Genomic DNA, 25,904 nt, shown 5'->3' on the forward strand with positions numbered 1-25,904 from the left:
GTCTTAGACACTGTTGTCTATTCTATTGTGTTGGTCGCAAATTATGAGTTGCAAAAAATAAAATTTGTCACTCGCAAAATGGAATGGTCGTACATCTGGCCCCAGGTCCCTTGCTACTGATGTTTACGCTTGTCTTAACCTAGGCAAGGCCAACTCTGCCTTCCATCTTTCTGAGGTTGGTAAATTCAGTACCATTCAAATAGGCAATAACACCTGCAATTTACAGCACTTAAAATGGTAAGCATGGCTTAAAAAATACCATACAAAAGCAATTTATTAGTATTCTATATCAAAGATGATCCAGAGGTGAAAAGCAATTTAGAAGCTAAAATGTTCTATATTTACAACTACATGTAGATTCAGAAGCAATGAAGAGGTTTTTATAGATTCATGACTTAGGACTACTTTGTGATACAAATGTAATGAAGAACTTTGAAGGTTCTCCACTGGGAATTACCTGGGGATATAGATGCTCTGGAGAGGCTTAAAGATCAAACGTCAGTCAGAGAAGTCTGAAAGAACCTGGTAAATGATATTTGGAAAAAAGAGGTGGAGAAAACATCAGAAAGCTCTAGATTCTAGATAACCAGATGGTAAAGGAAAAAAGAAGAGTTTGGAGGACTCTAGATTAGTAATCCTCTGTGGACAAAGAAGCAAGGATGAAAGGTACATATAGTTTTCTAGAGAAAGGAAGAACTGTGGCCCAGATTTACCAACAGTTTGTGCTGGGTTTGCGTCACTAAAGTGATGCAAATTAGCCGCAAAGAGTTGGGGTGGGGTTTACTATCCAACACAAAGTAGAATTTGTGTTGGAAAGTTTCCCAAACTAATGAAAAGTCGTGCCCTGCGCTACTTTGCATCAAGGTGGTATTCAATGAGGGGTACATGGGAGCTGCAGCCACCAACAGGTTTTGATGTAAATCCTTAACTACTAACATTCATAGCAGAGACTGGCATAAAAAGTTTTAATTTCCTCTTGGCAGGAGTAAAGAGGAATTTTTTTTTTATTTCTGCTAATATTTCCAACGTTGCATGTGTGCCACATTGTACAGCAGACATACAAAGGCTTAACATTTTGGACTGGAATGGTCCCCTACATTACAAAACCTTGCTTGAGAGAATGCACACACTCTTGCTCTGTGGAGAAAGGGTGAGTGCATTTACGCATGGCTGCCAAAACTGAGCCAGCATTGGTGGAGAAAAAATGCACTACATCTTAGTAAATCTGGGCTTGTGTTTCACAATCAAACACATCTGTTTTGGATCAATTCTGTTTATTGTATAAAACAAAAGCAAATCAGTCGACATAAACAGCTGTACGCCTACAGCCCTGAGGCCCGCAGGATCATCAAGTCATAATTAAAAATCATAACTCATGAAACATCCCACAAAACTTCCCCCCACCTCCATAGGTCCTTCTGGCAGGGTAGCATCAGTGACCTACATCTTCTGTATGGTGGCTCGTGTTAAGGACCTGAGTGAGCGTAGGTAGTTACTCAGCCCTCAAGGCAGGACTCTTCAGGCAGGCATCAGAGCCGGAGGAAGAAAGCGCAAGAGCTTAAGATAAGTCGGGTAAGTCAATTCATTGTATTTGGTAGACAGGATATTGATGAATTGGGCCGACAGTTCAGGTTATGAGTCATGTCTTGATTACACCACTAAGGATAGCTTTTCCATCCCTAACATGTACCATAGCTAATGTAACCAAGTTGTGTAGTCGGTGAGAACGTAGGAGGAACGTCAAGCAGATCTATCCCTTACATAAGGGCACTGTGTCACTCCCCCATTTCAGGCTGTGGCTGTGGATGTGTCTGAGCTATCATGGCTTCCAGACAATGCACCAACACACCAGAAGGAAGTGGCAGTTATCGATGCAACCATTGCAGCGCTGCTTTGCTGGCAGCATTGAGTGGCAGGCAGTTTTGTACTAATGAGCTAGAGGGACCCCATACCAGTCTATCTTAAACTGTATTATATTATAGTACATAAATCTAAACTTTAGTTAACTAAAAAAGTTTAGTGACACTACTCAAACGGTTGGCCACTGCTCTGCTGCTAGTATCAGTGAGTGATTAAGCCCAAAATACAGTGAATCACTCCTGGCTGCAACTACTGTAAAAGACATGACCTGTTCTTATTGCCAACCAGTTTTTTGAAATCCTGAACCATTATGATGCATTTGTTTTCAAACCTTGGATTAAAAAAAAGTACCATAGTACATGTGCCTAACAAACTCAACTGCTCATTCAGCGTATGGTGTTGTTCCTGTAATGTGTGCTGGACACTAGACCCTTCATGTGCTCTACCTTCACTATAATGTATGCTACCCTTCATCTCCACTACACCTTGCCTCATACTATCTACAATGTGCACTATACCCTGCATTAAGCTGTATGACAACCATTTTCTACCCTAATTAGCCCTTTGTACTTCATGGATCTACCTAAACTTCAAAAGGCCATGGAGAGAAGAATGCTATCTACACTTGTCTGCAATATACTATCAGACAAGTGTACTATACACTTTTCTCTGCTCTCTGCCTTGAGTCTTCCTACCTGCTTCCCACCTGATAGGCCATGTGCACTCTGACCTTCACTGGTGTATACCTTTTGCATTCTACAGTGTATTTAGTGAATTGTGCACTTTTCTCTGCCCTGCTTTGTGCCTTTGCTGCTTGATGCCCAAGGTAGAATTCTTGACTATACAGGGCAAATTTACTATGGTTTTGCATTAAGGTTTCATCATTACTTCATGTGTCACAGCCCGACACAAAATAATATGCGTTAGAGACTTCTAGTCGCATATTCCTTACCTTAGAATATTCCCCAGGTGTCAGACTGGATTCGGACATTTTTTGGTGGGAAGTACCCCTGCACGTCGGTAGGTGGCATGATTCGGCTCTGTGTGGCATCATCAGCAACTTCCATGTCAGAACACGCACAATGCCTATATAGGGGTCAACCCAGCAAGCTGATGCCCACTTGTGGAACTACCCCATCATCATTCCTGACTCTGATACGGTGCCAGACTGGCGTCAATGCTGGCTCTGGCACCGACCGGGGGCAGACTTCCGATGTAGGAGCCATCACTTTATTCTTATGACAGACCCGGATTGGGTGATGATTGAGGGGGGGGCTGCGGCCCCTATGGATACCAATCTTTAGAAGATTTTGAGGACCACTGGTATGAGGATCTGAAGGATGCCAGTAGACAGGACATCTATCCAGACACCGGACTGGTCTCTCCTCCTACCGGTGCTACAGGGGAGGATGCCTCTTTGGCAATGGTGGTGCAGAGGGTGTCTGAGGTCCTGGACCTTACATTGCCCTCAGTGGCAGTCAAGACAAATGTCTTGATGGAGGTGATTCAGCCAGGAATTACTCTCATTTAATGAAGCCCTTACAGACGCCCTACTTGGAGCCTGGACTAAACCCTGCACAGGGGCTCCTGCCCATAGGACAATTGTCTGCTGCCATCGCCCTGGCCCACAGGACCCCAGTTTCCTCAAGCAGCACCCCACCACAGAGAGTTTGGTTGTCCAAGCCTCTACTTCCAAAGTCAATCCTGGGGCATACCCTACCACTCCACCAGCCAGCAAATCCAAAATGTTGGATACCTTTAGGAAGAGAATGTTCTCCTCCACCAGCCTGGAACTGCGGTCGGTGAATACCACATGCCTTTTGGTCTGCTACTCCGACAGCATCTGGGGCTCGGTTGTGCAAATTCTGCTCATGGTGTTGGAGAAGGCCCGAGCCATACTCTGTCAAGCAACTGCTTATGGGAGGGATGCAGACAAGTTCACCATCAGATGTGGGCTGGATATGGCAGACTCGCTGGGTAGAGTAATTTCATTGTTGTGGCCTTTAGGCTCCATGCCTGGTTGAGATACACATGCATTTCGAGGGACGTCCAGGCCTCGCTCATGGACATGCCCTTTGATGGCCCCGTCTGTCCAGAGGGAAGGAGGGCTCATAGCTGGAGTGCTTTAAGGACAGTAGGGCTACTGCCAGTTCCCTGGCTCTTTCCATGGTCCCTTGCCAACCCCAGTCTGCCTTCTGTCCCTTTCGGGCTTTTAACCAAGCCTTTATACACCGAGGACCAAAAAACACAACAATCATTTCATGGCTGAGGACGCAGTTCCCACAGACCTGTGGGACAGGCAGCCAGAAGAAAAGCCAGTCCACCACTCTCCCAGCAGCAGCAGCAGCAGCCTCCAGACTCCTTTAGCTTGCCCTCTGACCATCATGGGCATCCAGTGGGAGACAGGGTACGCCATCACCTGCACCAATGGAGGTCAATAACACCTGACCATTGGATTTGCTGCACGTACAAAGGGGCTACTCCCTCCCCTTTATCACAAACTCCCCCATGCCACCTACTTATTATTCTCAGAGGGAACTGCAAAAGACTTGCAGTGGTGGCTAACAAACCGTGACTAGGTCAGTGGTAGACTCCTCTCCCTTTCCCAATTATTGCTGACTGTAGTGACAGATGCATCACTCCTAGGCTGAGGCAGCCAACTGGGAGAGGTGGAGATCAGAGGTCTCTGGTTTCCGGCAGAATCCAGACTCCACATCAATCTACTGGAGTTTCAGGCAAGCTGATTGGTATTGACAGCCTTTCTTCTTTCAATCAGGGGATGGCTGGTACAAGTGTTCATGGACAACACCACCACCATGTGGTATCCTAACAAACAGGACCGTGTGGGGTCATGGATCCTCTGTCAAGAGGCCTTGCGCCTCTGGACTTGGCCGGAACACCAGGGCACATCCTTAGTGGTTCAACACCTGGGGGCTCTCTGACTGACAGAGCTGATGAGCTCAGCCATCGATGCCTGGCGGATCATGGATGTCATATCCATCCTGAGGTGGCGCAAGGCCTCTTTCAAAAGGGAGGGAGCGTTGATTAGATGTATTTGCATCTGTTGATAACATGGAATGTCTGCAGTTTTGTGCACTTGAGTTTACAAGGCAGCTCACGCTTTCAAGACACTTTTTGTCTTGGGGTGCACCCTGCCTCCTGTATGCCTTTCCACCCATACCACTCCTGCCCAGAGTTCTCAAGAAGATCAGAAATGACTGGGCCCAAGTCATTCTTGTGGCTCTGAATTGGACACGAAGAGTCTTGTATCCCGAGCTGCTAAGCATGAGCACAGGTCCTCCGATCAGGCTGCCTCTTCGGGAGGATCTACTGTCGCAGCAACAGGGCAGGGTTCTTCACCCAAACCTGAAAGCGCTTTTACTTCTTACGTGGAGACCAAGAAGCGAAGGTTGACAGCTTTCGACCTTTTGCCCAAATTCTGCAATGTTATCTTAGCAGCCAGGTGTCCCTCCTAAAAGACGGTATATGACTGCTGTTGGAGCAGATCTGTGGCATGGTGTACAGATAAACAAGGTGAACTTCTATCTCCATCCCTTTCCCAGGTACTTTTGATTTGTCTTACCCTAGCCCAGCAGGGCTCTGCTTTGGACACATTGAAAGGTTATCTGTCTGCCACCTCGGCATTTCAGCGGTTGATAGATTAGCCATCCCTTTTCAAATCCCCCATTGTAAATAGGTTTCTAAAAGTTCTTCAACATATGTTTCCAACAGCACCTTTCATTATGCCACAGTGGGACCTCAATCTAGTTCTCAAATTTTTGATATGTGCTCCCTTGAAGCTACTACACAACTGCTCTCCTGTTCTTCTTCCCATAAAAGCAGCCTTCCTAATGGCGACAATATCTGCCCAGAGGTTCAGTGAGCTACAGGCTCTGTCAGCACATCTTCTGTACCTCAACATCTACTCAAACAAACGTGAGCATCTTTTCTACCAAAGGTGGTAACACCCATTCACGTAGGCCAGTCCATCACTTTGCCTACCTTCTATGCTCATCCTCACCCCTCTAAAAAAGAGGAGAGACTCCATTGGTTGGACCCAAAAAGAGCGTTGTCGTTCTACCTTGACCATTCAAAAGAGGTCCGGGTAGCGATCAACCCTTCATGGGGTATGTCTGAATAAAGAAAGGAACGGCTGTGCAGAAACATACCATCTCATCATGGTTAGTGCTTTGCCTCAAGATCTGCTATGCACTGGCGAAAAAGCAACCTCTTGAGAGTTTGTGGGCTATTTCCACCAGAGCCAAGGCTTCGAGCACTGTGTTAGCTTCCTGTCCTGGATATCTGTCAGAGAGCAACATGGGCTTCCCTGTACATTTTCATGAAGCACAACTGCCAGGAGAGTCAGGACCAGTGTGATGGGCATTTCGCCTGTTCGGGCCTATAGGACTTTCTCAGCATAACCCGTATCGCAGCCTCTCCTCCAAGGAGCTATTACTTGGGTATCTATTCTAAGGTAAGGAATCCGTGGCTAGAAGTCTCTATCAGATTAACAAGTTACTTTCTTTTGGTAACGCCTTCTCTGGTAGAGACTCTATCTAGCAGCAGTTTCCTTGCCGACCCACCCATCATACCTGCTCTGCGTACAGATTATAGAGGTAAGGGCTCTTTTCCCTTTAAGGGCCCTAGCTTAATACACCAGTGGTCAGTGTTCTTCATTGCTCAACGCTTCTGGCATAGAAAGTTGCAAAAAGAGACTGGCGTCAGCGAGCTGGAGTGGTGCCTATATAGGCACAACACTTGTCACTTCTGGCATGAACAAGGCCGACGATGCCATCCGGGGACAAACAACACCACCCAATGGCTTGCAGGGGTACTGTTCACCCCAAAAGATTCAGATACAGTTTAATGCCTGATAAATAGTCTAAGGTAAGGAATCTGTAGTTAGATAGAGTCTCCACCAGATAAGCGCTTACCGAAGTAACTAGTTCTTTTGACATTTACTAAGCCACACAAACCACTTTGCGTGGCTTTGTGTGGTTTAGTAAATATAACGGAATGCCTCATGTTAATCTGTGTCTGATAGGCATTATATGGGTGGAGGATAGGTGTTACGATGCATCATCCATGCATTTTGAGTCAAACGCAGATTTACAAAGACTTGTAAGCTTGGGCCAAAATGGTGCACCTAACCAACAGCGGTGTAATGAGGAGAAATATCTTTATTTGTCTTTGTTACTTTCTCTTTCCATGCAAGCTGCATTCTGCAGCACACATAGAAGGAGGACTATACCTCTTTGGATTGTTTTTGCGAAGGAAGATGTGCCTTTCTGCACAAAAGCAAAACTAACCACAACACAGGCACCCTTGATCCATGGTACAAGGGTGCCTGCGCTGGTGCTAGGCAGTCTCAAGTGCGCCAGTGCAGTGAGAGAGCTGATGATTATCAAATCTTAGTAGATAATGGCACTTTTCTGTTCTCTCCTTTTCACAAAACTGAGCTACAGCAACATGCCTTGCTGCACTGCGCTGTGTTAATTCTTAAAAAATCAGCCCCATGTATATATTGCTATTTCAATCAAACGTCAACATTTAAGTGCCCCTCACTTGGATCATCCAACTCTCAATTACAAAGTCTAAAGTTCTGGCTTATAACTGGAAGTTCCTCTTCATTGACTAGTGAGACTAGGCACGGAGTCACTCAAAATACATGCATGCCATCACTCATGAACAAATTACTTTTTGAAGTATGGTCTTAGTAAGTAAATGCACTATAATAATTATAAGGTGCTATTTATAAAGATTTTTTTTTTTAGTATGCAAAATATACCTGTGCGCGGTTAAAGGCCATGTACAACAGGGCTGGATGATGGCAGTGGGTTTGGCAGAGGCCCTGCGCTCAACTATAACTCGCACCCCCACCACGAATAGTGCAGTCATTAATGCTGTCATTTCAGTACATGTCATGAGAGATGTAATATGTAAGGTCATAAGCAGTGCACATAGTTACTTGAGCTACCATAACTGGTGAAATTCAGTGTTTTTTGAAGGTTAAAAATGTTACATTTAAACTGACATTCTTTTCTAACTGCAACGTCACTTTAACTTTTGGATTTTTCTATGATTATTTATATACGTACATATTTATATGTATACTGTGGAGGTTGCAACCTGCGGATCTCCCGTTGCCTGTTTTACAATCCACCACAGTTGCCCAGTCACGCTACTCCTTTGACACTAATTCATTGACTTCCATTGCCTCATCAAAAGTTTTGATTTTTGTTGCATGGTTCAAAAGAAATTTTTTAATTCCCCCTTGGACTTACATTTGGCTGGTGCTCATAAGTATTTTTTTGTTTATGTCCATTGGTTTCGTGGTAGTGTTTTTTAGACTTATAAATGGACACTACCTGAAAGAAAGGCCTACAATTAGACTAATTGATGGAACTTTGGCCCCCCACTCCTCATCACATATTATGAAAAGGGACCAGACGTTTGTGAACATTACTGCCTGGCCTGTACTGGATGGGATCGCTTGGGATGCTGTTAAATTTCAAATTCATGGGCCCACCGAAGTAATCAATGTGCCAAATGTTTTCCGTGTTTCTATGGGTGATGTAGTTAAGCAAAACATCCACTCGGATGATTGGGATGTTCAAGCAATAGAAGCACTGTTTTCTGATTTGAAATATTATGCAGCATTTGATGCTGAGGATTTGTATTTAGATACTGCTAATTATGATGAGCAATTCTGCTATCAACATTATGGCACGCGTTTCCTACACAAAGCAAATACATTTAGAAATGTTGTAAATTATACACAATGGGAACACTGTCCAGCCCCTAGGCTGGGCAGTTCCACCACGTTAGTGAACAAATTCACATATTTTTCTGGTTTCAGTGTGTCTGATCCGGCCTCCTTTAATTTTAAGGTTGCGGCTGAGTCTGCTTCTAAAGTTAAACTGACACACACCAAATTGTTGTATTCCAAGTCCTTTATGGACGAGTTGGCAATTGGAGGCTATGATCTGTGGAAAGCTACTATTGATCTTAAATCGGTTTGGGGTTCTAAACCGTGGCAGGTACAGGGAACAGAAGCTTTGCATCGTGCCTGCCTCATCCCGAACCACATGTTATTTTTGAATTCGTCAATTTTTCAGACCACTTGTTTTGGATTGGCTACTTCTAAAAAATTAAACTCTCCCTCCACTCCGGGTCTGGGTGCTTATCCTAATTGGGATAATCATACGGATCTGTCCCTTGCTACGTTGCAGTCATATGTTTCCAACACCTCCTTCAATATTTCTGAAATTTATTTATTTATTAATTGAATTTATTGAGCGCGACAGCTACCCATGAGGGTTTCCCGGCGCTTAGAGACAGATCAACAACATCAGGCAGAAAATTTAGAGATCAAAGAGCCAGGTTTTCACCGCTCTGCGAAATCGCATATGACAGTTTTCCATCCGAATGGCCAAAGGAAGTGAGTTCCACAGTCTGGGTCCTAAGTTCGCAAAGGAACCACCGCCCATTCTGATGAGTTTAAACTTTGGTACATTGAAGAGATGATGGGATAAGGAACGAAGTGAGCGAGCAGGAAGGTAGGGGCTGACAAGGGCCTGCAGGTAGAGGGGAGCCGATCCGATTTTGATCTTATGCATAAAGCTCAAAGCTTTAAACTTTATACGATTTTCAACATAAATAAATCCAGAAGCTTGGTTAGTGTGGCAGATGAGCTCAGATTCCTGTCAACATCGGTTTCTGGATTTAGCACCGGGGTATACGCAAGTTCGTGTAGACCCCCGTTTTGAATCTTCTCACACTGTAACTACCTACTGTAACTACCTACTCAGTAGGGAAGTTATGCCAGTCTTGGCTGCAACATTCCACCTTAGCATCTGTTAAACTTCATTTATCACGTTCGAATGACAAAATGGATTTGAATGATTTTGTTAAGGGTCCTGCGGTTGGCAGGCCCAAAAGATGGGTATATGCTATTTACAACGAAGTTTGGAAGCTGTCACAGATTGAAGCAGCTTCCAGATTACGAGCTATTGACCAAGCAAATATGGAAAAGGTATTGGCTGTCATAGATAATAGCATTAACACCCTGTCTTCCAGAATTTATACCTTAGATAATATTGTTTCCTCTGTGGTAGACATTGTGCAGGATGACTTGTCTGTATTGTATCATGGTCAGAATCAATTGTGTTCCATTATGCACTTTGCGTGGACTTTGCAAACGTTGAAGGCTGGGAAAGTCCCTTGGGATTACATGAATACTTCATCTTTGTTTCTCCCTTTTAATTTAACTGCGAAACAACAGTTCATGTCCATGAAAGATGCAACATACTCATTGCTGCACATTGAAAAGTTAGAACCTTTACCTTTCTCTGTTGCCGAATTAAACTCCGCTGTGTGGCTTATCCACGGGTTGATAACGTTGCCATTCCCCCTGTTTAAGTTCAGTTCGTACATGAAACATTATGCCCTTGGCAGATATGAGAAACTTGGTTCTGCCTTCCTGCACGAAGTTTGGTCACTCCCATTCACGTATAGATGTGTGAGGGACGGAAAAGAGGTTTACTTAAAAGGTGAAGAGTGCACTTCCACTCCAGATCACTCTGTGGTGTGTCGGCACATTCAATTGCATGGTGCATGTAATGTGCACGCTCCCAATTTAGCTTGCGTCCTGAAAGGGATCCCGGTGCCAGTCATAACATCGTCTTTTACGCTGCTTGCTAACAGCAGTTATTTGCTATTAAATAATGAAGCTTGCTGTGGGATGTTAGTGGGAATTCCCTACATAGTGACTGTAACACAGAGAGTAGTTTTCAGTAATAACGTCCTTTTCCCACCCCCGCATGGACTGCTCGATGTATCCATCTGGCCTTCCATTCCAACCTTGAAAGCAGAGTTCAACAAGATAAGCAGAATAAGGGCTCTATTGTCTCAAAAAGAAGTCGCGTTGACTTCATCCCGGGAAACATTTGTCCTTCACGTAGCAAACACACGCACTGAGGTGCAAGCGCTTTTGAATACTGATCTCCCACTTCATTTTGGGGCCCTGATTCAGACTATCTTTAATGCCTCGTCAACAAGTGGCTTGGCTAATTTTTTTTAAATTGTGGGCTCTGGCCTCGTGACCTCCTTTAAAACTATTTTTGGTGTGATCCCGGCATTTTTTCATTCTATTTTTTCCAGCGTCTTCGGAGGTCTCCCTTTGCTTCTCAACCTCGTAGCTGGGGTGCTTTTGTTGATCTGCGTACTACGCTATGGATGCACTGCTTGCGTCACACGACAGCATGCCCCGGCTGCTCCATCTGCGTAACCGGATGTTTGAATACTATGGCACTTTACCACTGGCGACTTTGAGCATAGCCTATTGATTGTCCTTCCGGTTTCCCTACTTTACCTGTGTGCAGCCTGTCTTTCATTGCCTAGATTGTCCATTCCAATGGGCTCTGGATTTGTGCTTGTCGAACTCGGTGTCTCCTGCCCCGGATTATGATCGGCTAATGAGCCCCTTAGTGGCTCATGAGTTGGACTGTTCTGGCGTCAGGATTATGGCCTGTGGAGCAGCACATGGAGTCCTAGGGAATTGGGACATCGGAACGGCGGCAGCTGAATTCTTAGAGAGAAGTTATCTCGAACAACACACCAGTTGTCCTCGAATGGTGCTAGAGGCTGCGGTTGTCGAGGAGCATGTGTGTTCCTTCCCCTTGCTGAACTGGATGGCCGTTAATTTTGCAGAACGTTCCAATGATTTCCTCTTGGAAGCTGTTGCAACTTATTGCGCTTATACCTTGATGGATTGACTTTCTTCCCCCTTTAGGTTCATTGTGCATCAGTCAATTATATATTTTTTTCCCTTCACATGGTTTTTTTTTTCTCTCCCCATTTCGTTTTAATTTTTTTCTCCTTTTTTTTCACTTCGAACTTTTCACTTACCTTATATGGACTTACAATTCATGCCCTTGGTTCCGTTCTATCAAACTTGAACTCTGCGTTCTTACAAGTGCGCCCCTACTGGTTAGTGGTCCGATCAAGGGGGGGTGTAGTGAAGATTGCTATCTATATACGAACAATGCTAAGTTAGCACAACCACGTTAGATGTTAGAAAACCATCTTGTCGCTTTTGCTGCCTTTGCACACAACACTGTAGTCACATGTTATTAATTGAGAAATGCTTGCTCGACTTTGCTTCACATGAGAACGGTCTTTTGTTCACATCCCTAACAGTGAGCAGCGACCTTGGTCTGTACATTGTGTAAAGAAACAGTCTGGGTCGCTAGACGGTGCATGTTGTTGGGTTCAGGTTGATCGGCCCACTATTTAGCCATAATATGCACGCAGCTGCAAATACCTGGAAGTCGAGTGCTTTTAATATTGTAGGCTGCATGCTTTTAGATTCATTCGGAAGAAGAGCTGATTCTGTGATGTGATTCCACTAAGCTGATCTTTACGGTATGGGGTTCCCCATTCAAGCCTAGAGACCTTTTATTAGTAATAATAATAATATTAGTTTACTAGCGAAAGGAAGGTGGCTGACATCCACTGTCATTTTATTATGATTACTCCTTTCATTTTCTATGGTATTGTAACTATGCTGATGGTTTTGATTTTAATCATTTATCTGCTTATGTTAGCCAAAGTACTGCATCTTAGGACACGAGGTTTATAAAATAAACTTTTTAAACTTTACCGTGTCTCTGTTTATTCTGTTGTGGACTGATTTGAGAATAATTACGAACAGGTATTTCTGATTCCCATCATTCCTGAGAATACCCCAAGTCGCTTGTTCTGGGTTGTCTATACATTGGGACCGCCGAGATAAAACTCGGATAACGAATGGGACACTGATGCTGGTCGGATAAGGGGTTCTGGGTTCTGAGGTGACTTTTTGGTACACCACAATTCAATGAGGTCCTGGTTTCCTGTGCATAGTTCTGTGCATAAGCAGAATCCCTGCAACAGTTACAGGTAGGTCACAATTTCCATAGGAAGAGAGTTTTTTGTTTCCCTAAAAACTTTGATGAATCTTCACAAAACTTTATAAAAAGAAAGCTTCTTCCACCTACGCGCCTTCCTGTAAAGGTTTGGGGTGTTCTGTCAAGCGGTGCCAAGAAAAAACTCTGAATTACAGTTGAGACTTTACTCCGAAAGCATGCTTGTTGTGATTTGGTGACAAAAAATGTCAACCATTTTTGAGAAAACAGGTGCTCGGGTTGGGCTTGAAGGGTTTTCAACAAAATAAAAATAGGGCTCTTAACTTAGCAAGAGAAGCTTTTTCTCCCATCAGTCATTTCGGTCCCGCAGTACTGAGCAATCCGATTTGCTGGTTGCAACTCAGGAAAAAATGCTAGGATTACTATTAAATGGCTTGAAGACATGGTCTCTGTTTCCTGAACAATTTTTTGAAATGGTGCATAAAGGGACAGGTTAGGCATACCCTGACCCCCTGGCACTTGTGTAAGGAATAACAAGAATCAAAAGACACAATCAAAGAGTTTTGCATCCTTTTAAAATTAAGTCGGTTTTAGAAGTACTTATTTGGGAAAGATCACTTTAAAAAAAACATTGATACATTAAGGATAGAGAGAGATTAATAAAGTATTGAGGTATTTCTCAAGCAGATCAGATTTCAGGAAGTGCTTGAATTAGTCGAAAGCTGAAAGGTAAGTAATCCATATCTTCAGTGCATGTCCGTTGAAAGAAGGGGCAGTGGATTAATCTTTCTTTAACTATTTGCGATATAGGCAAAGGTTTCTTCTGCTTCTAATCACGCGGGTGCACGAAATCAATAAACCTTCAACACATACATTCAGTACGTTAATTAACATGAAATGCTTCTGTAGTAAAAGTTGAGTCACACCCTTGGCATCACCAATCTACAGTTTGAGTACAACTCACCTTCTTCAGCTGCAAATGCTGAGCAGAGAAAGCCAGCCTCCTCTCTGACTCGTTCCTCCAGGGACTTCTTCCCGAGTCCAAAGTTCCTCAGGGTGGCGAGAGAAAATCTTCTCTGCTCCTTCCAGGCGCGGCCATACCTCGCCACGACCACCCCTGTGTGAGCCAAGGATAAGAACAGACAGACTGTCACATGTCGACTGTACATAAAGAAAGCCTGGTTTGATGATCGACGCCATTAACGTCAGAGACAGTTGATTACACTATTATTTTGTAATGATACAGGTGCTGAAGCTCTTATTGCTACTGACCCGCATGCATGCTACTATACCCTAGGAGAGGCCACTCACAGCTAATATCACAACCTAAACCGAGATGGCACCTCTGACTCTATTGGATGCGTCAGTCATAGGCCATTAAAGCAAAAAAAATGAGTGCGAAATGACGATACGAAATCAATGTAAATGCACGGGTTGTTTGTGTGCTGTACCTTATCTGGTGAGGGAGTCACTACAGTTTAGTGGGCATGCGGTTTTATTTGCTGTCACTCATTTGACGTTATTAGTGACCATGTGGTTTTATTTGCTATCATTTATTTGATGTTATTTTCATATACATTGTGTACAGCACTGCTATTTAGTGACCATGTGGTTTTATTTGCTATCATTTATTTGATGTTATTTTCATATACATTGTGTACAGCACTGCTATTTAGTGACCATGTGGTTTTATTTGCTATCATTTATTTGATGTTATTCTCATATACATTGTGTACAGCACTGCTATTTAGTGACCATGTGGTTTTATTTGCTATCACTTATTTGGTGTTATTCACATATACATTGCGTGCAGCACTGCTGTTTAGGGGGCATGTGGCTTTATTTGCTGTCACGTATCTGGTGATTTGCACAGACACACTGTGCACAGCTCTACTGTTTAGTGAGCATATGTTGTTATTTGCTGACACTCATCTAGTAATGTGCTCAGATACACTGTGTACACCACTACTGTTTTGTGAGCATATGTTATTTTCTGTCACTCATCTGGTGATATGCACAGATATATTGTGTACAACATTGCTGATTAGTGGACATGTTGTTTTAGTTGCTGTCAGTCCTTCGGTACTATACACAGATCTATTGTGCATAGCACTACTGTTTTGTGGGCATGCGGTTTTATTTGCTGTCACTCATCTGGTGAAATCACAGATGCATTGTGTACAGCTCTGCTGATTAGTGGGAATGTTGTTTTAGTTGCTGTCAGTCATTTGGTAATATGCACAGATCTATTGTATATAGCACTACTATTTTGTGGGCATGTGATTTTATTTGCTCTCACTCATCTGGTGATATTACAGATGCATTGTGTACAGCACTGCTGATTAGTGGGAATGTTGTTTTAGTTGCTGTCAGTCCTTCGGTACTGTGCACAGATCTATTGTGTATAGCACTACTGTTTTGTGGGCATGTGGTTTTATTTGCTGTCACTCATCTGGTGATATTACAGATGCATTGTGTACAGCACTGCTGATTAGTGGGAATGTTGTTTTAGTTGCTCTCAGTCATTTGGTAATATGCACAGATCTATTGTGTGACATGCACATCATTGCTGTTTAGTGTACAAGTGGTTTGATATGCTCTGCCTCACCTGGAAAGAGGCATATGTACTTTCCTGCACTCTTTTACAGATTAACTCCCAAGTTGTTTTAAGGTCTGTGCCTTATCTGGTCACATGAGCATGTATATTTTATACCTCACTGCAGTTCCATGGGCTTGTGTTTTCTTGATGAGCCTCATTTGGCCAACATGCCCCGATGTATTTTATATCACACTGAATGTCAGTGAATGTAGTGTTTTATGTGCTGGGGTCCATCTGGGACAGATCCCTTTGCAGCTCAGTGAGCCTTTTTGTGTTCTGTGCCTCATCTGGCGAAATGCAAAGATATATTGTGCAGTTCACTGCAGTTTAGTTGGCATATTGTTTTATTTGCTGTTCCTCATCCGGTGACATGTGCAGACATATTTTTGCAGCCAATCTAGTGGGCATACTATTAAGGGTTGACATGAAAGCTGATTCTCTCTTCCCATGTAATGTAAAAAAAACATTTGATGGACAGAATGTTGAACAATGTCAAACATTCACCCCAGTACAGAGATCTGAGCCTAAATCCATCGTTTTTTTACTTCCCATGCCATTCCAGTTTAAACTTAGCCATATGCAAATCAGTCTTGACTCTGCTCCCAATGGGAACAGTCCAGCCTGAACTGCCAGGACAGATCCTCCCTGGACTGGAAACAAGCATCCTAGAACCGGTATCGGGGTTTCACCCCTCATCAGCCAGGCTAGCTTGACTCCAGTGGCATGGAGAGCACAGGACCCATGTCTGGGCATATTCGTCCCACTCGGGGTGACAAATGCAAAAAGAACAATTGATGGACAGAATGTTGAACAATGTCCCAGGATGCTTGTTTTCGGTCCAGGGAGGACCTGGCTTGGCAGTTCTGGCTGGACTGTTCCCCTATGGAACAGGGTCAAGACAGATTTGCATATTGCTGGGTAGAAACTGGGGTGGCGTGGTGTGCAAAAGCACAATGGATTAAACCCAGATCTTTGTGACTCTGGGTGAATATTTGAATTGTTCAGCATTCCGTCCATCATTTGTTCCTTTTGTCGCCCTAAGTGGGTAGGGTATGCCCAGACGTGGGTCCCTTGCTCACTGTGCCGCTGGATTCAAGCTAGCCTGGCTGATGAAGGGTGTTACCCAGAAACCGGCCTCAGGATGCTTGTTTCGGGTTCAGGGAAGGCCTAGCTTGGCAGTTCGGGCTGGACTGTTCCCATGAGGCACAGGATCAAGACTGATTTGCATATAGCTGGGTCTTAACTGAGGTGGCAAAGTGAGCTAAATAATTATGATGGATTCAACCCATATCTGTGACTAGGGGTGAGTGTCTGAAAAGTTTCAGCACTCCGTCCATCATCTCCTTGTGTTTGCTTTGTTCACCCTAAGTTGGCAGGGTAAGGCCAGACGTAGGTCCCTTGCTCACTTTGCCACTGGATTCAAGCTAGCCTGGCTGATGAAGGATGTTACCCAGAAACCGGTCCCAGAATTCTTGTTTCCGGTTCAGGAAAGACCTGGCTTGGCAGTTCGGGCTGGACTGTTCTCATGGGGCACAGAGTCAAGACTGATTTGCATTTAGTTGCGTCTGAACTGAGGGGGCGAAGTGAGCTAAAGAATGATAATGGATTCAACCCAGATCTGTGACTGGGGGTGAATGTCTAAAACGTTTCAGCACTCCGTCCATCATCTCCTTGTGTTTGCTGTGTGTGTGGTGATGTCAGCATTAGATGTGCACTATACACCTCAGCAAACTATATTGCGCGCCCTCGCCATGCACAGTGTTGTTAATAATGATGTCATTTCAGATATTGTAGAACTGTTATCAATGATATAAAAGAATATGTCAACAGTGATGTACTACCTGAAGAGTTCAGTTCGAGAGTGTAAGTTATACTTACTTTAGGGCATGAGTTATAAATGGTGAATTTCATTGTTTTTGTTCGTTTAAAATAGTATGTGAAATTCAAAGGGTTTTTTTTATTTTTTTTTTTATTAGCAGCTTTAAAATATACACGTCAAAATATAACCATAACATTTTGGCCACAGTACAACAACATCCGTAATCCTTTTTCATTCCTATTCAAAGTCCCTCTATACCCTCCGCTCACCAATGCAGTTATTATGAGCACTTGATGCAGCTGTAAGTATTGAGTCAAGTATTTCCAATAGTCTCTCGGTTTCGACCTGGTTGGAAGCTCTTCTTCATATGTCTGTAGTGTATCCTTACAATACGTTAAGTCAGAGATCAAGTCTTTGATTTTGGGAGCCTTCCTGCCATTTCAACACAGTGATATTCTCCGTTTGGCCAAGAGTAGCGAAATCACACAGAACTTGCGCTTCTGGGCCTGCACCCCAGGAATTAGGCCCAGCAAACATGTGCGAACATTGCATCCAACTTCGCTGCCCACCATGGCCCCCAACATCTGCGTTACTTGTGACCAGTATTCCGTAATCGCCCTACAAGACCATGCCAGGTGTACAAAGTCCGCCCCCTCTTCATTGCAGCGGTCACATCTAGAATCAGAGCGCAACCCATATCTATGAAGCCTAGCAGGTGTGCAGTATGTCTGGTGTAGGTACTTGAAGTGAAGAATACGCAGATTGCCATTAGGTGTTAACATACAAGTCAGTGCGCAAGCTACAGCCCACTCTTCCCCTGTCAAGGGTACATCTAGGCATCCATTCCATTTCTCCATTGCTTTATGTGTATTTGCCGCTATATCGCTTTGCAGTTTAGTATAGAGCGTGGATACCAAGTTCTTAGCCGTAGGGGTGGTGATCAACCACTGCAGGGCGGACAGTACCGGTGGTTCAGCCGGGTAAGTTGGATAGAGTTTATTTATGGCACTTTGTAGCCTGTGATAGTTAAATTGAAACAATAATGTCTTATTGCTAATGAAAGACAGGTTGTCCAGTGTTCTAAAAACCCCATCTGCGTAAAGATCCCCCATAGTTTCGATACCTACCTTCCGCAACAATCCCACTCCCACTTCTTCCTGGGTGACTGAAATCTCTGGATGCCAGTGAAGCCGAAGCGCCGGGGCGTATAGTGGCAGTTTGTTAGCCTTCCTACCCATAACATGCCATGCCTTATTTGTGGTATCTATCGTGTTGATGTCGCGTTTATGCAATAGAGGCCTATGATGGGTTATAACAGCGTCTAGTGGAACTGGCAGAGCATCACCTTCCTCAATTGCAGTATGTGTAAGGTATGGGACTTTGTGATAACAGAAATGCGCATATTGTGCTTGCGCGCAGAGGTAATAAAGCAAGAAATCGGGTACTCCGAACCCTCCCTGGCAGTAGGGCAATGTAAGTGTCTGTAATTCAATCCTGGCCAGTTTACCCGCCCAGATTAGCTGGAGGACCAAAGAGGTAATTCAACGAAAAACCTCTGCTGGGGGCTGAATGGGTATGTTATTGAAAAGGTACAATAGTTTAGGTAATACCACCATTTTCACAATACTAAATTCGAAGGATTTTTTAATGTAAAGTAAGATATTATTACAATTTCTAACTATAACGTTACTTTAATAGTTTTCAGTGAATTCTGGTCATTGTCCATCATCATGCGCCGTAATGGGCAGCTTGGGATTGCAACTTCCACTAGGATTTCATAATAATCAACTAATCGGCTCTGCGGATGATAGCTACATCGCCTTACAAAGGCTTGGGGGAAGGTGGGCACATGCCCTGCGACCATAAACATTAATGACTCAGTCCTAGGAGATGGGGGCACCAGAACCTTGACAAGGTTGCACACCCCCTCCCCCAAAAACAATAGTGTGCTGGCCCCCAGGTTCCTGACCCACCTCAGGGGGTTTATTTTTAAAAAGAGCAGAAGCTCACATGTTTTTTTTAAACAGGACCACACATCCTCTGTGTGTCCACGGTGTCATTTAAAAATAAAAAACTTTCGGCACCGGTGGGGTCTGGGAAACCCCCCAGTCATGGGGCAGTGTATTCCTACCCTGCCCCCTATATGTTTTAAAAAAAAACTATTTTAAGTCCGTGAGTCATGAGCTTGATGGGCACCATCAGCTGGTCGACTCCCCTACCCATATCAAGGGACACATCCTTGACCTCATATGTTCCACATAGTCATTGGCCAAACTAATAAAGATTAGCCCCTGCGCCTGGGCAGACCACTGACTTATCAGCTGCTGGGTTCCGCTGGCCAGCCAACCAATGTAACCACCCCCAGAGTGGAGAGTGGTGCGTGGCTGGAAAAAAATTGAGTCAGGCAATCTACTGGGTACCCTGCTCAGTATCCCTCCTAAAAACGACATAAAAGCCAACCTCGACCAGTAGAGCAGGGCCTTAACATGTCCTTAAAACACTCTAGTTGTTTGAGGAGCAACAGCTACTGCAGGTACACCAGGCTGGCTTTAGGGCCCATCATAGCACAAAACCAGTGATTCTGTCAGTTCTGTACAAACTTAGGCTCATGCCTGATAATAGAAAGCCGAGCGCCGTGGTCCTATTGGATCTGTCAGCAGCGTTCGACACGGTCAGTCACCACAGCTTCTGGCATGGCTCTCCGATTTGGGCATCCGTGGGCTGGCACACCAATGGCTCAAGTCTTTCCTATCAGGTCACTCTCAAAGGGACCAACTGGGTGAGCAGGTGTTGAACATTGGCGCACTCACCTGGGGTGTCCCCCAGGGCTCAGCACTGTCGCCTCTCCTGTTCAACATCAAGTGTTTAACTATGCGGACGACACACAATTGATTCTCCAGATTGATAACTCTCCTCAAGTCCACACCCATGTGCAAAACATACTCAGACACACGGTCAATTGAATGACAGCCTATTCGCTGAATAAACTGAGGTCCTGGTCATTACCTCTAAAAACAATCCCTGAAATGACCTTTTCTGGCCACAAGAGCTGGGCACCACCCCCACGCCAGTTCCGGTTGTAAAAAGCCTAGGCATCAAGATTGATGCCAACATCTCTTTGGCTAATCAAGTCTCTGCCGTGGTTGGAACATGTGTGGGCTTATTGAGACAGCTGCGGAGACTTGCCTTGGTCCTTTCAACAGCCACACTACAGATGGTCATGTCGGCTATGATCGTGTCCAGACTGGATTATGGTAATGCAGTATATATTGATCTCCCAGAGAAACTTATCAAAAAGCTGCAGGTGACCATGAATGATGCAGCTAGGCTGATTTTCAGGCTTCCCGGACGTACTCGCGCTACCCCTCTGCTGCAACAACTGCACTGGCCCCCCAATAAACAGAGAGCAAAGTTCAAAGGCCACTGCATTGCCCACAAAGCTGTTAACGGCCAGGCCCCAGCTTACATCAAGGAACACCTAGGGCACTACGTGCCAGGACGTACACTTCGGTCATCCGATAAGCAGGCCTCCTGGTCCATCCCCGATTCAAACCCACATCTAAAGGCGGTAGAGTCTTTTCCGTTTTAATTCCCCAAATATTGAACCGTCTGTCCTAAAATCTCTGCAAGGAACCCGCACTCCTCCTTTTCAGGAAACAACTCAATACTCTTCTGTTTAGGGAGGCTCTGGACACAGCATAAACCCCTCCAAGTGTTGTGTCTGTAACTGCTGGTGGGTTTGGCCACTTTCTCAAAGCACTAAGAGACCTGCTGATGATTATGCACTATACAAATCCAAGCTAACATAAAATGGCTGTCACCACATCTTTATTGATGCACTGGCAGCCAATTAGATCTTATTATTAAATCTGTTGGATCTGCAGATCGACCGTGGTGTGAAATATACAAATATTATGAAACTTAGTTTTTCTAAAACTACTGAATGGATTTACATCAAATCACAAAAAGCATGCTTTCTGGATGAGGTCTAGCTTTCTGTCACATTTGGTTTCATTCTGTTCAGCTGTTTTGGCTGTAGCTATGTCTGATTTTCCTATGGAAAAACTGCATAGGTAAATCATGTTTTGGGCCTCTCCAGTTTTCTGGGCCCCGCTTGACGGATCACCGCAAAACGTTTTATGAAGGAGTAGAGGCGGATGAGACTTTTCTTTGGAAAGTTTTATGAAGAATCGTCAAAGGATGTCAAAATTTGAAGCAAACCAGAAAATCCATTTGCTTTGGAAATGTGGTTCTAACTATAACTACCTAGTGGCGACCATCTCTGTATAATATATACAGTAGTGTGTGGCACTGCCAATGTGATTCCAGGTCGAGGCGCATGCCTCCAGTGGCAGAAACGGCTTGCACGATCAGCTATGCTCAGGTGTCCGCAGCAGCGTCTGGGTGTCAGTGCGGCATTAGCTTTGCTGACAATTTGAAATTCCGCTTATATTTGTGGTGCATGGTGCTGGATGTCGGGGCTTGGAGTGGGAGCAATTCATTTTGTGTCTGCCATCTTTGGTGGCTAGGCCTCTCCCCCTGCTGTGTTGTACTTGAAAACTGCAACTCCAATATCCACCACCCAACATGGAAATCATTCTTAATCCATAGAAAGATTTACTGAAAAATTTGTCAACAAGGAAGTCGCTGGAGTATTATGTTCATTAAACTGTGGTTAGTTAAACTGTGGTTAGTTGACTCCTTGTTGTCAGTGGCACCAATGGTTTTTCACTGATCACAGCCTTCACAAAGCTGCCTACATTAGGAATTCCAGATTCCACAGGTGTTGTGGCACGGAATTGCATCAACGGATGGCAGCAAATGATGCCTGCAAAATTCAAAGGCCTTTGCATCAAAATGCATGGCTGCATTCACATCTTTCTGCTGTTTGAGACACCCTGGAATCAATGGGCACCGCTGCACAATTTTGTACCCATTGGGAACAGGGGACAAGGCTAGGGCTATAGCATTATCTTCTAATGCTACAACTCAAACCATATGTCATAGCACAAGCATTATATTGGTCTTAACGTTAGCATTTTAGATGCATAAGACAAAACATAATGATCCTTCAATGCTCTGGAATTTGAAGTACAGGCACCTCAGGAAATCAAGAGGGGGTGTTAAAAACAACACAAAGGAAGAAGCGGTGGAGTTTAATGCTGCCCTTCTTGTATTATGGGGGCCTCTTCATGAACCCCAGCAAAGGAGAGATGCAGAGAATTTGCATTATGAAAGACATAAGTGACTAAATTTGCAAAGAAATGAAAATATTCTGGTATAAAATCGTACCACTTGGTTTCTTTCCTAAGACATTCTCTGTGCCAAAATATGGACACACTATCCCAGTCATCATGCCCCATATGTCTACATTGCACAGGGAACTGGATAGAGCAGCATTAAAAGAAAATAAGGCAACTCAGTCTTTGTTATTTTTCTCCTTGTTTGCCAAAGGTGGAAGCACAATCTTTCTGTTTGTACTCTTGACTTATTTGTGTTACTGTACTTGTTCCGGACCCTCTTTCCTGGAGTTCCTCAAGGGTATCACTGCTCTTGCCTTTACAGAGGTGGTCACATGTACTTGAGGAATTGTTGGGTTCATGCTATCTTCAAAACTTTGTGGAGATACTAACCACATCCAGTTAATTGTGACAAAGCCAATGCAGCACAAAAAGGATACATGAGAACACTCTGGGCCTGATTACGGCTTATGGTGGTGCAGGAGCGGGCGGCACACCACCTCCACGCTCGGGAATTGCCAAGAGTCGCCGCCGCCCGCCTTCCAGATTAAGAGTAATTTTATGGTCTGGCGGGCGGACGGTCCCACAGGAGTGTGGTTTAAAGGATCATTGAGAGCCTGAAACAGCACCCCTGCAGGATTACCAGTGCATGTTCCTGCACAGGAAGAAATGCACCATGTTGTGGACTTCTTCCTGTGCAGGAACTGGGGGTGCAAAAATACAGGGGGAACAACATGTGCCCCCTGCATGCACACCTGTGCACAGGGGTAAGAGGGGGCCCTTTAGGGTCCCTTTACTTTCCTCACCGCCAGCCTTTTCAAGGAGGAAGAACCTCCATGACAGCGCTGGCGGTGAGGGAAGTGGAAATATGATTGGTTGTGCCTCAGGGCACAAACAAGCATATTTCGGCCTTCAAACCACCGCACCACCACCAGGGAACAGCGATTCCCTGGCGGCTGTGAAATGGCAGTCCGACCGCCCCACTAGTAATGGGGCGGCCGGATCACCGGTATGGCAGTGGCTGGACCGCCACTGTCGCGCCCCCCGCGATGGTGGCGGTTCTTGGAATCTCCAGACTCGTAATTATACTCTTTGTGGGCACACACAGAGAACTCTGACATAAGGCATGCTCTCTGTAAATAATCTGAGTAACATGCAGGTGTTCCTCGCTCCCTATTTCCTATGCAAATGAGTTCTGTAGATTTGCTGCACCGAAAAAAAGTCAAGTGTTCTTAATTGGGTAGAAATGTCTAAATGTATTATATCCTATTTTACTCTTTTATTAAATTTAAAGAAAATAAAAGCCCTGTATTGTTTAAGTAATATAACTGACTGGGAAATCCTATCACTGTATATTATTTAAGTGCATGCTGTATCTAAATGTCTATCCCCCACCATTACAAGGAGGTGCCACAACCTAAAGGCCAAAGACTAAAAAGGATGTAATAGGTAGCTCAGTGAGGTCTGGCTACACGGACTGCAGGCAGGATTTATCACAAGGTTTGCCCAGTTGTCACTCAGTTCCATAGGCACTGGAGAAGAGGCTGGCAGTGGTGGCAAGCAGATTAGATTCGAGAAACTAGGCCTCGGAGCATATTTACCCATAAAGTATCATTAATTCACCTAAGTGCATTGTAATATGGCAGATGACAATAGAGTTGTGGAAGCTGAGTAGGACGTTATGATGATTGGGGAGCAGCGAATAGTCAGACAAATAAAAAACAGGCCCACCCTATGACGTGTGCAGATACACAAGTGAGTGTAGATCCCACAGAGAAAGATTGTTTAGGCATATCCGCTGCTCTTAAGGTTTTCCCATGCTATTTTTCCCCCTGCTAAATTTGTCCTAGAGGCCTGCAACCTGAAAGAGCAGCATGCTAACACTTAAAAGACTGGCAATAGTGATGGAATAGCAGAGAGCGAGGATAGATGGGAAAATATTTGCCAGTGAGAGAAGCCAGAGAGCATAAGACGAGATAAAAGGAAAGGAAAAGTGTAGCACAATAGTCACAAGCTGACATGTCCATGTTATAACAAACACAGAGAATAAAAACATAAATAAATAGGGAGGGCATTAGAAAGTGGTTCTAATGATGCACAACAGGAAAAATATGTGGTCATCATGTAACTGGACATTTTCCCTATCTTGATAATTATATTTACTGGAAATTCCATAGGTATTCATCAGAGGAAACCAGGTAATAACATATACGTCCTCGTAACTGTGAAGCTATAACTCTTCCAGTTTATTACTGACAACATTTGTGCTGTTAAGAGCAGCACAACCAGTGTCCCTGACAGCATATCCCACAAATTCAAGGTCACCTTGTAAATAAGGTGAAAAGCGACTACTGGTAATGGTGGCGCCAATCATCCCTTCCCACCATGAGCGAGGGTCATTTTGAGATATAACAAGCATTTGCGATGCAATAGGTCTCGCATTTGCGGGAGTTTAAGCTATTGGCATTGCAAATGACAAAGCCTTTTATTTCTAGGATCTTCAAGGAAAGATAAGTAAAGGCACATGGTTTTGAGGCGAATTGTTTTCTGATCCAAATCTGACCTGGCAGCCAAGATACCGTGGTAATGATGCAAAACTGGCAAGTGTGCGAGATTTCTGAGTGCTGGAGCAAATGTCTGCATGTCTAAAGGATTATTACGTAATAGTACGAATTCAAACATGCATTTATTTTCTGGGAACGACTGTGAAAATCTGAACATGCAGCAAAGATTACCGAAGTATGAGGTAAATCTATTAATTAAAGATTACTGAGGAACTGGGCAAATATGAACATGCACCAAGGATTACTAAGTGATGGGGCCAATTGGAAAATGCATTAAGCATTACTAACGGATGGTGCAAGCAATTCTGATTCATGGATAATAATTATCCTCAATATTTATGAGTAATGATGCAAATCCAGGCACACCTTAAAGATGTCTGACTATTTCTGTAAATATCTGCACCCACCAATTATGGCTGAGTGGCAGTGCACATTTGGGTATATACTTGGGTATATACTGGAAATTGGTGACTATTTTTCAGAATATCAGCACACACCGATTATGGCGGAGTGGCGGTGCACATTTGGGTATATTGGAAATTAGGAGTGATGGTGTGAATCTGAGCATGCACTAATGGTTCACTAAATGATGTGGCAAATCTTAATATGCACTAGAATCATTGAGTGTTAAACTGAACACACACTAATGATAAGTGATGGTTCCAAGAGTTGGCCATGTGCCTAAGACTTTTAAGTGATGAGGCACATCAGTGCCAGCACTCATGGTTTCAATGTACATATCTGAACACACACTCAGAAGTGAATGTTAGTGCGAATCTAAGCATGTAGGAAGGGTAACTGAGTAATGGGCTATATTTCAACACACACTGATAACTGCTAAGCAACGGGGCAAATCTAAAAATGCAGTAAGGATAAAAGTGCAAAATGCATGTTACGCATTCTTTTGTAATGTGT

The 25,904-nt window shown here is 44.1% G+C and overlaps 1 protein-coding gene across 1 annotated transcript in view; it reads right to left on the minus strand.

Moving 5' to 3' along the window:
- The window catches only part of LOC146833610 (cytochrome P450 2D15-like), a 363,035-nt gene that overhangs the window by 272,952 nt on the left and 64,179 nt on the right, over positions 1 to 25,904 (minus strand). Inside the window, exon 3 of the mRNA XM_085601486.1 lies at positions 13,732 to 13,884. Within this exon, the coding sequence (XP_085457612.1) occupies positions 13,732 to 13,884 (153 nt within the window). The remainder of the gene's footprint in view (positions 1 to 13,731; positions 13,885 to 25,904) is intronic.

Source organism: Triturus cristatus, chromosome 4_2 (genome assembly GCF_964204655.1).
Source record: "Triturus cristatus chromosome 4_2, aTriCri1.1, whole genome shotgun sequence".
NCBI lineage: Eukaryota > Metazoa > Chordata > Amphibia > Caudata > Salamandridae > Triturus > Triturus cristatus.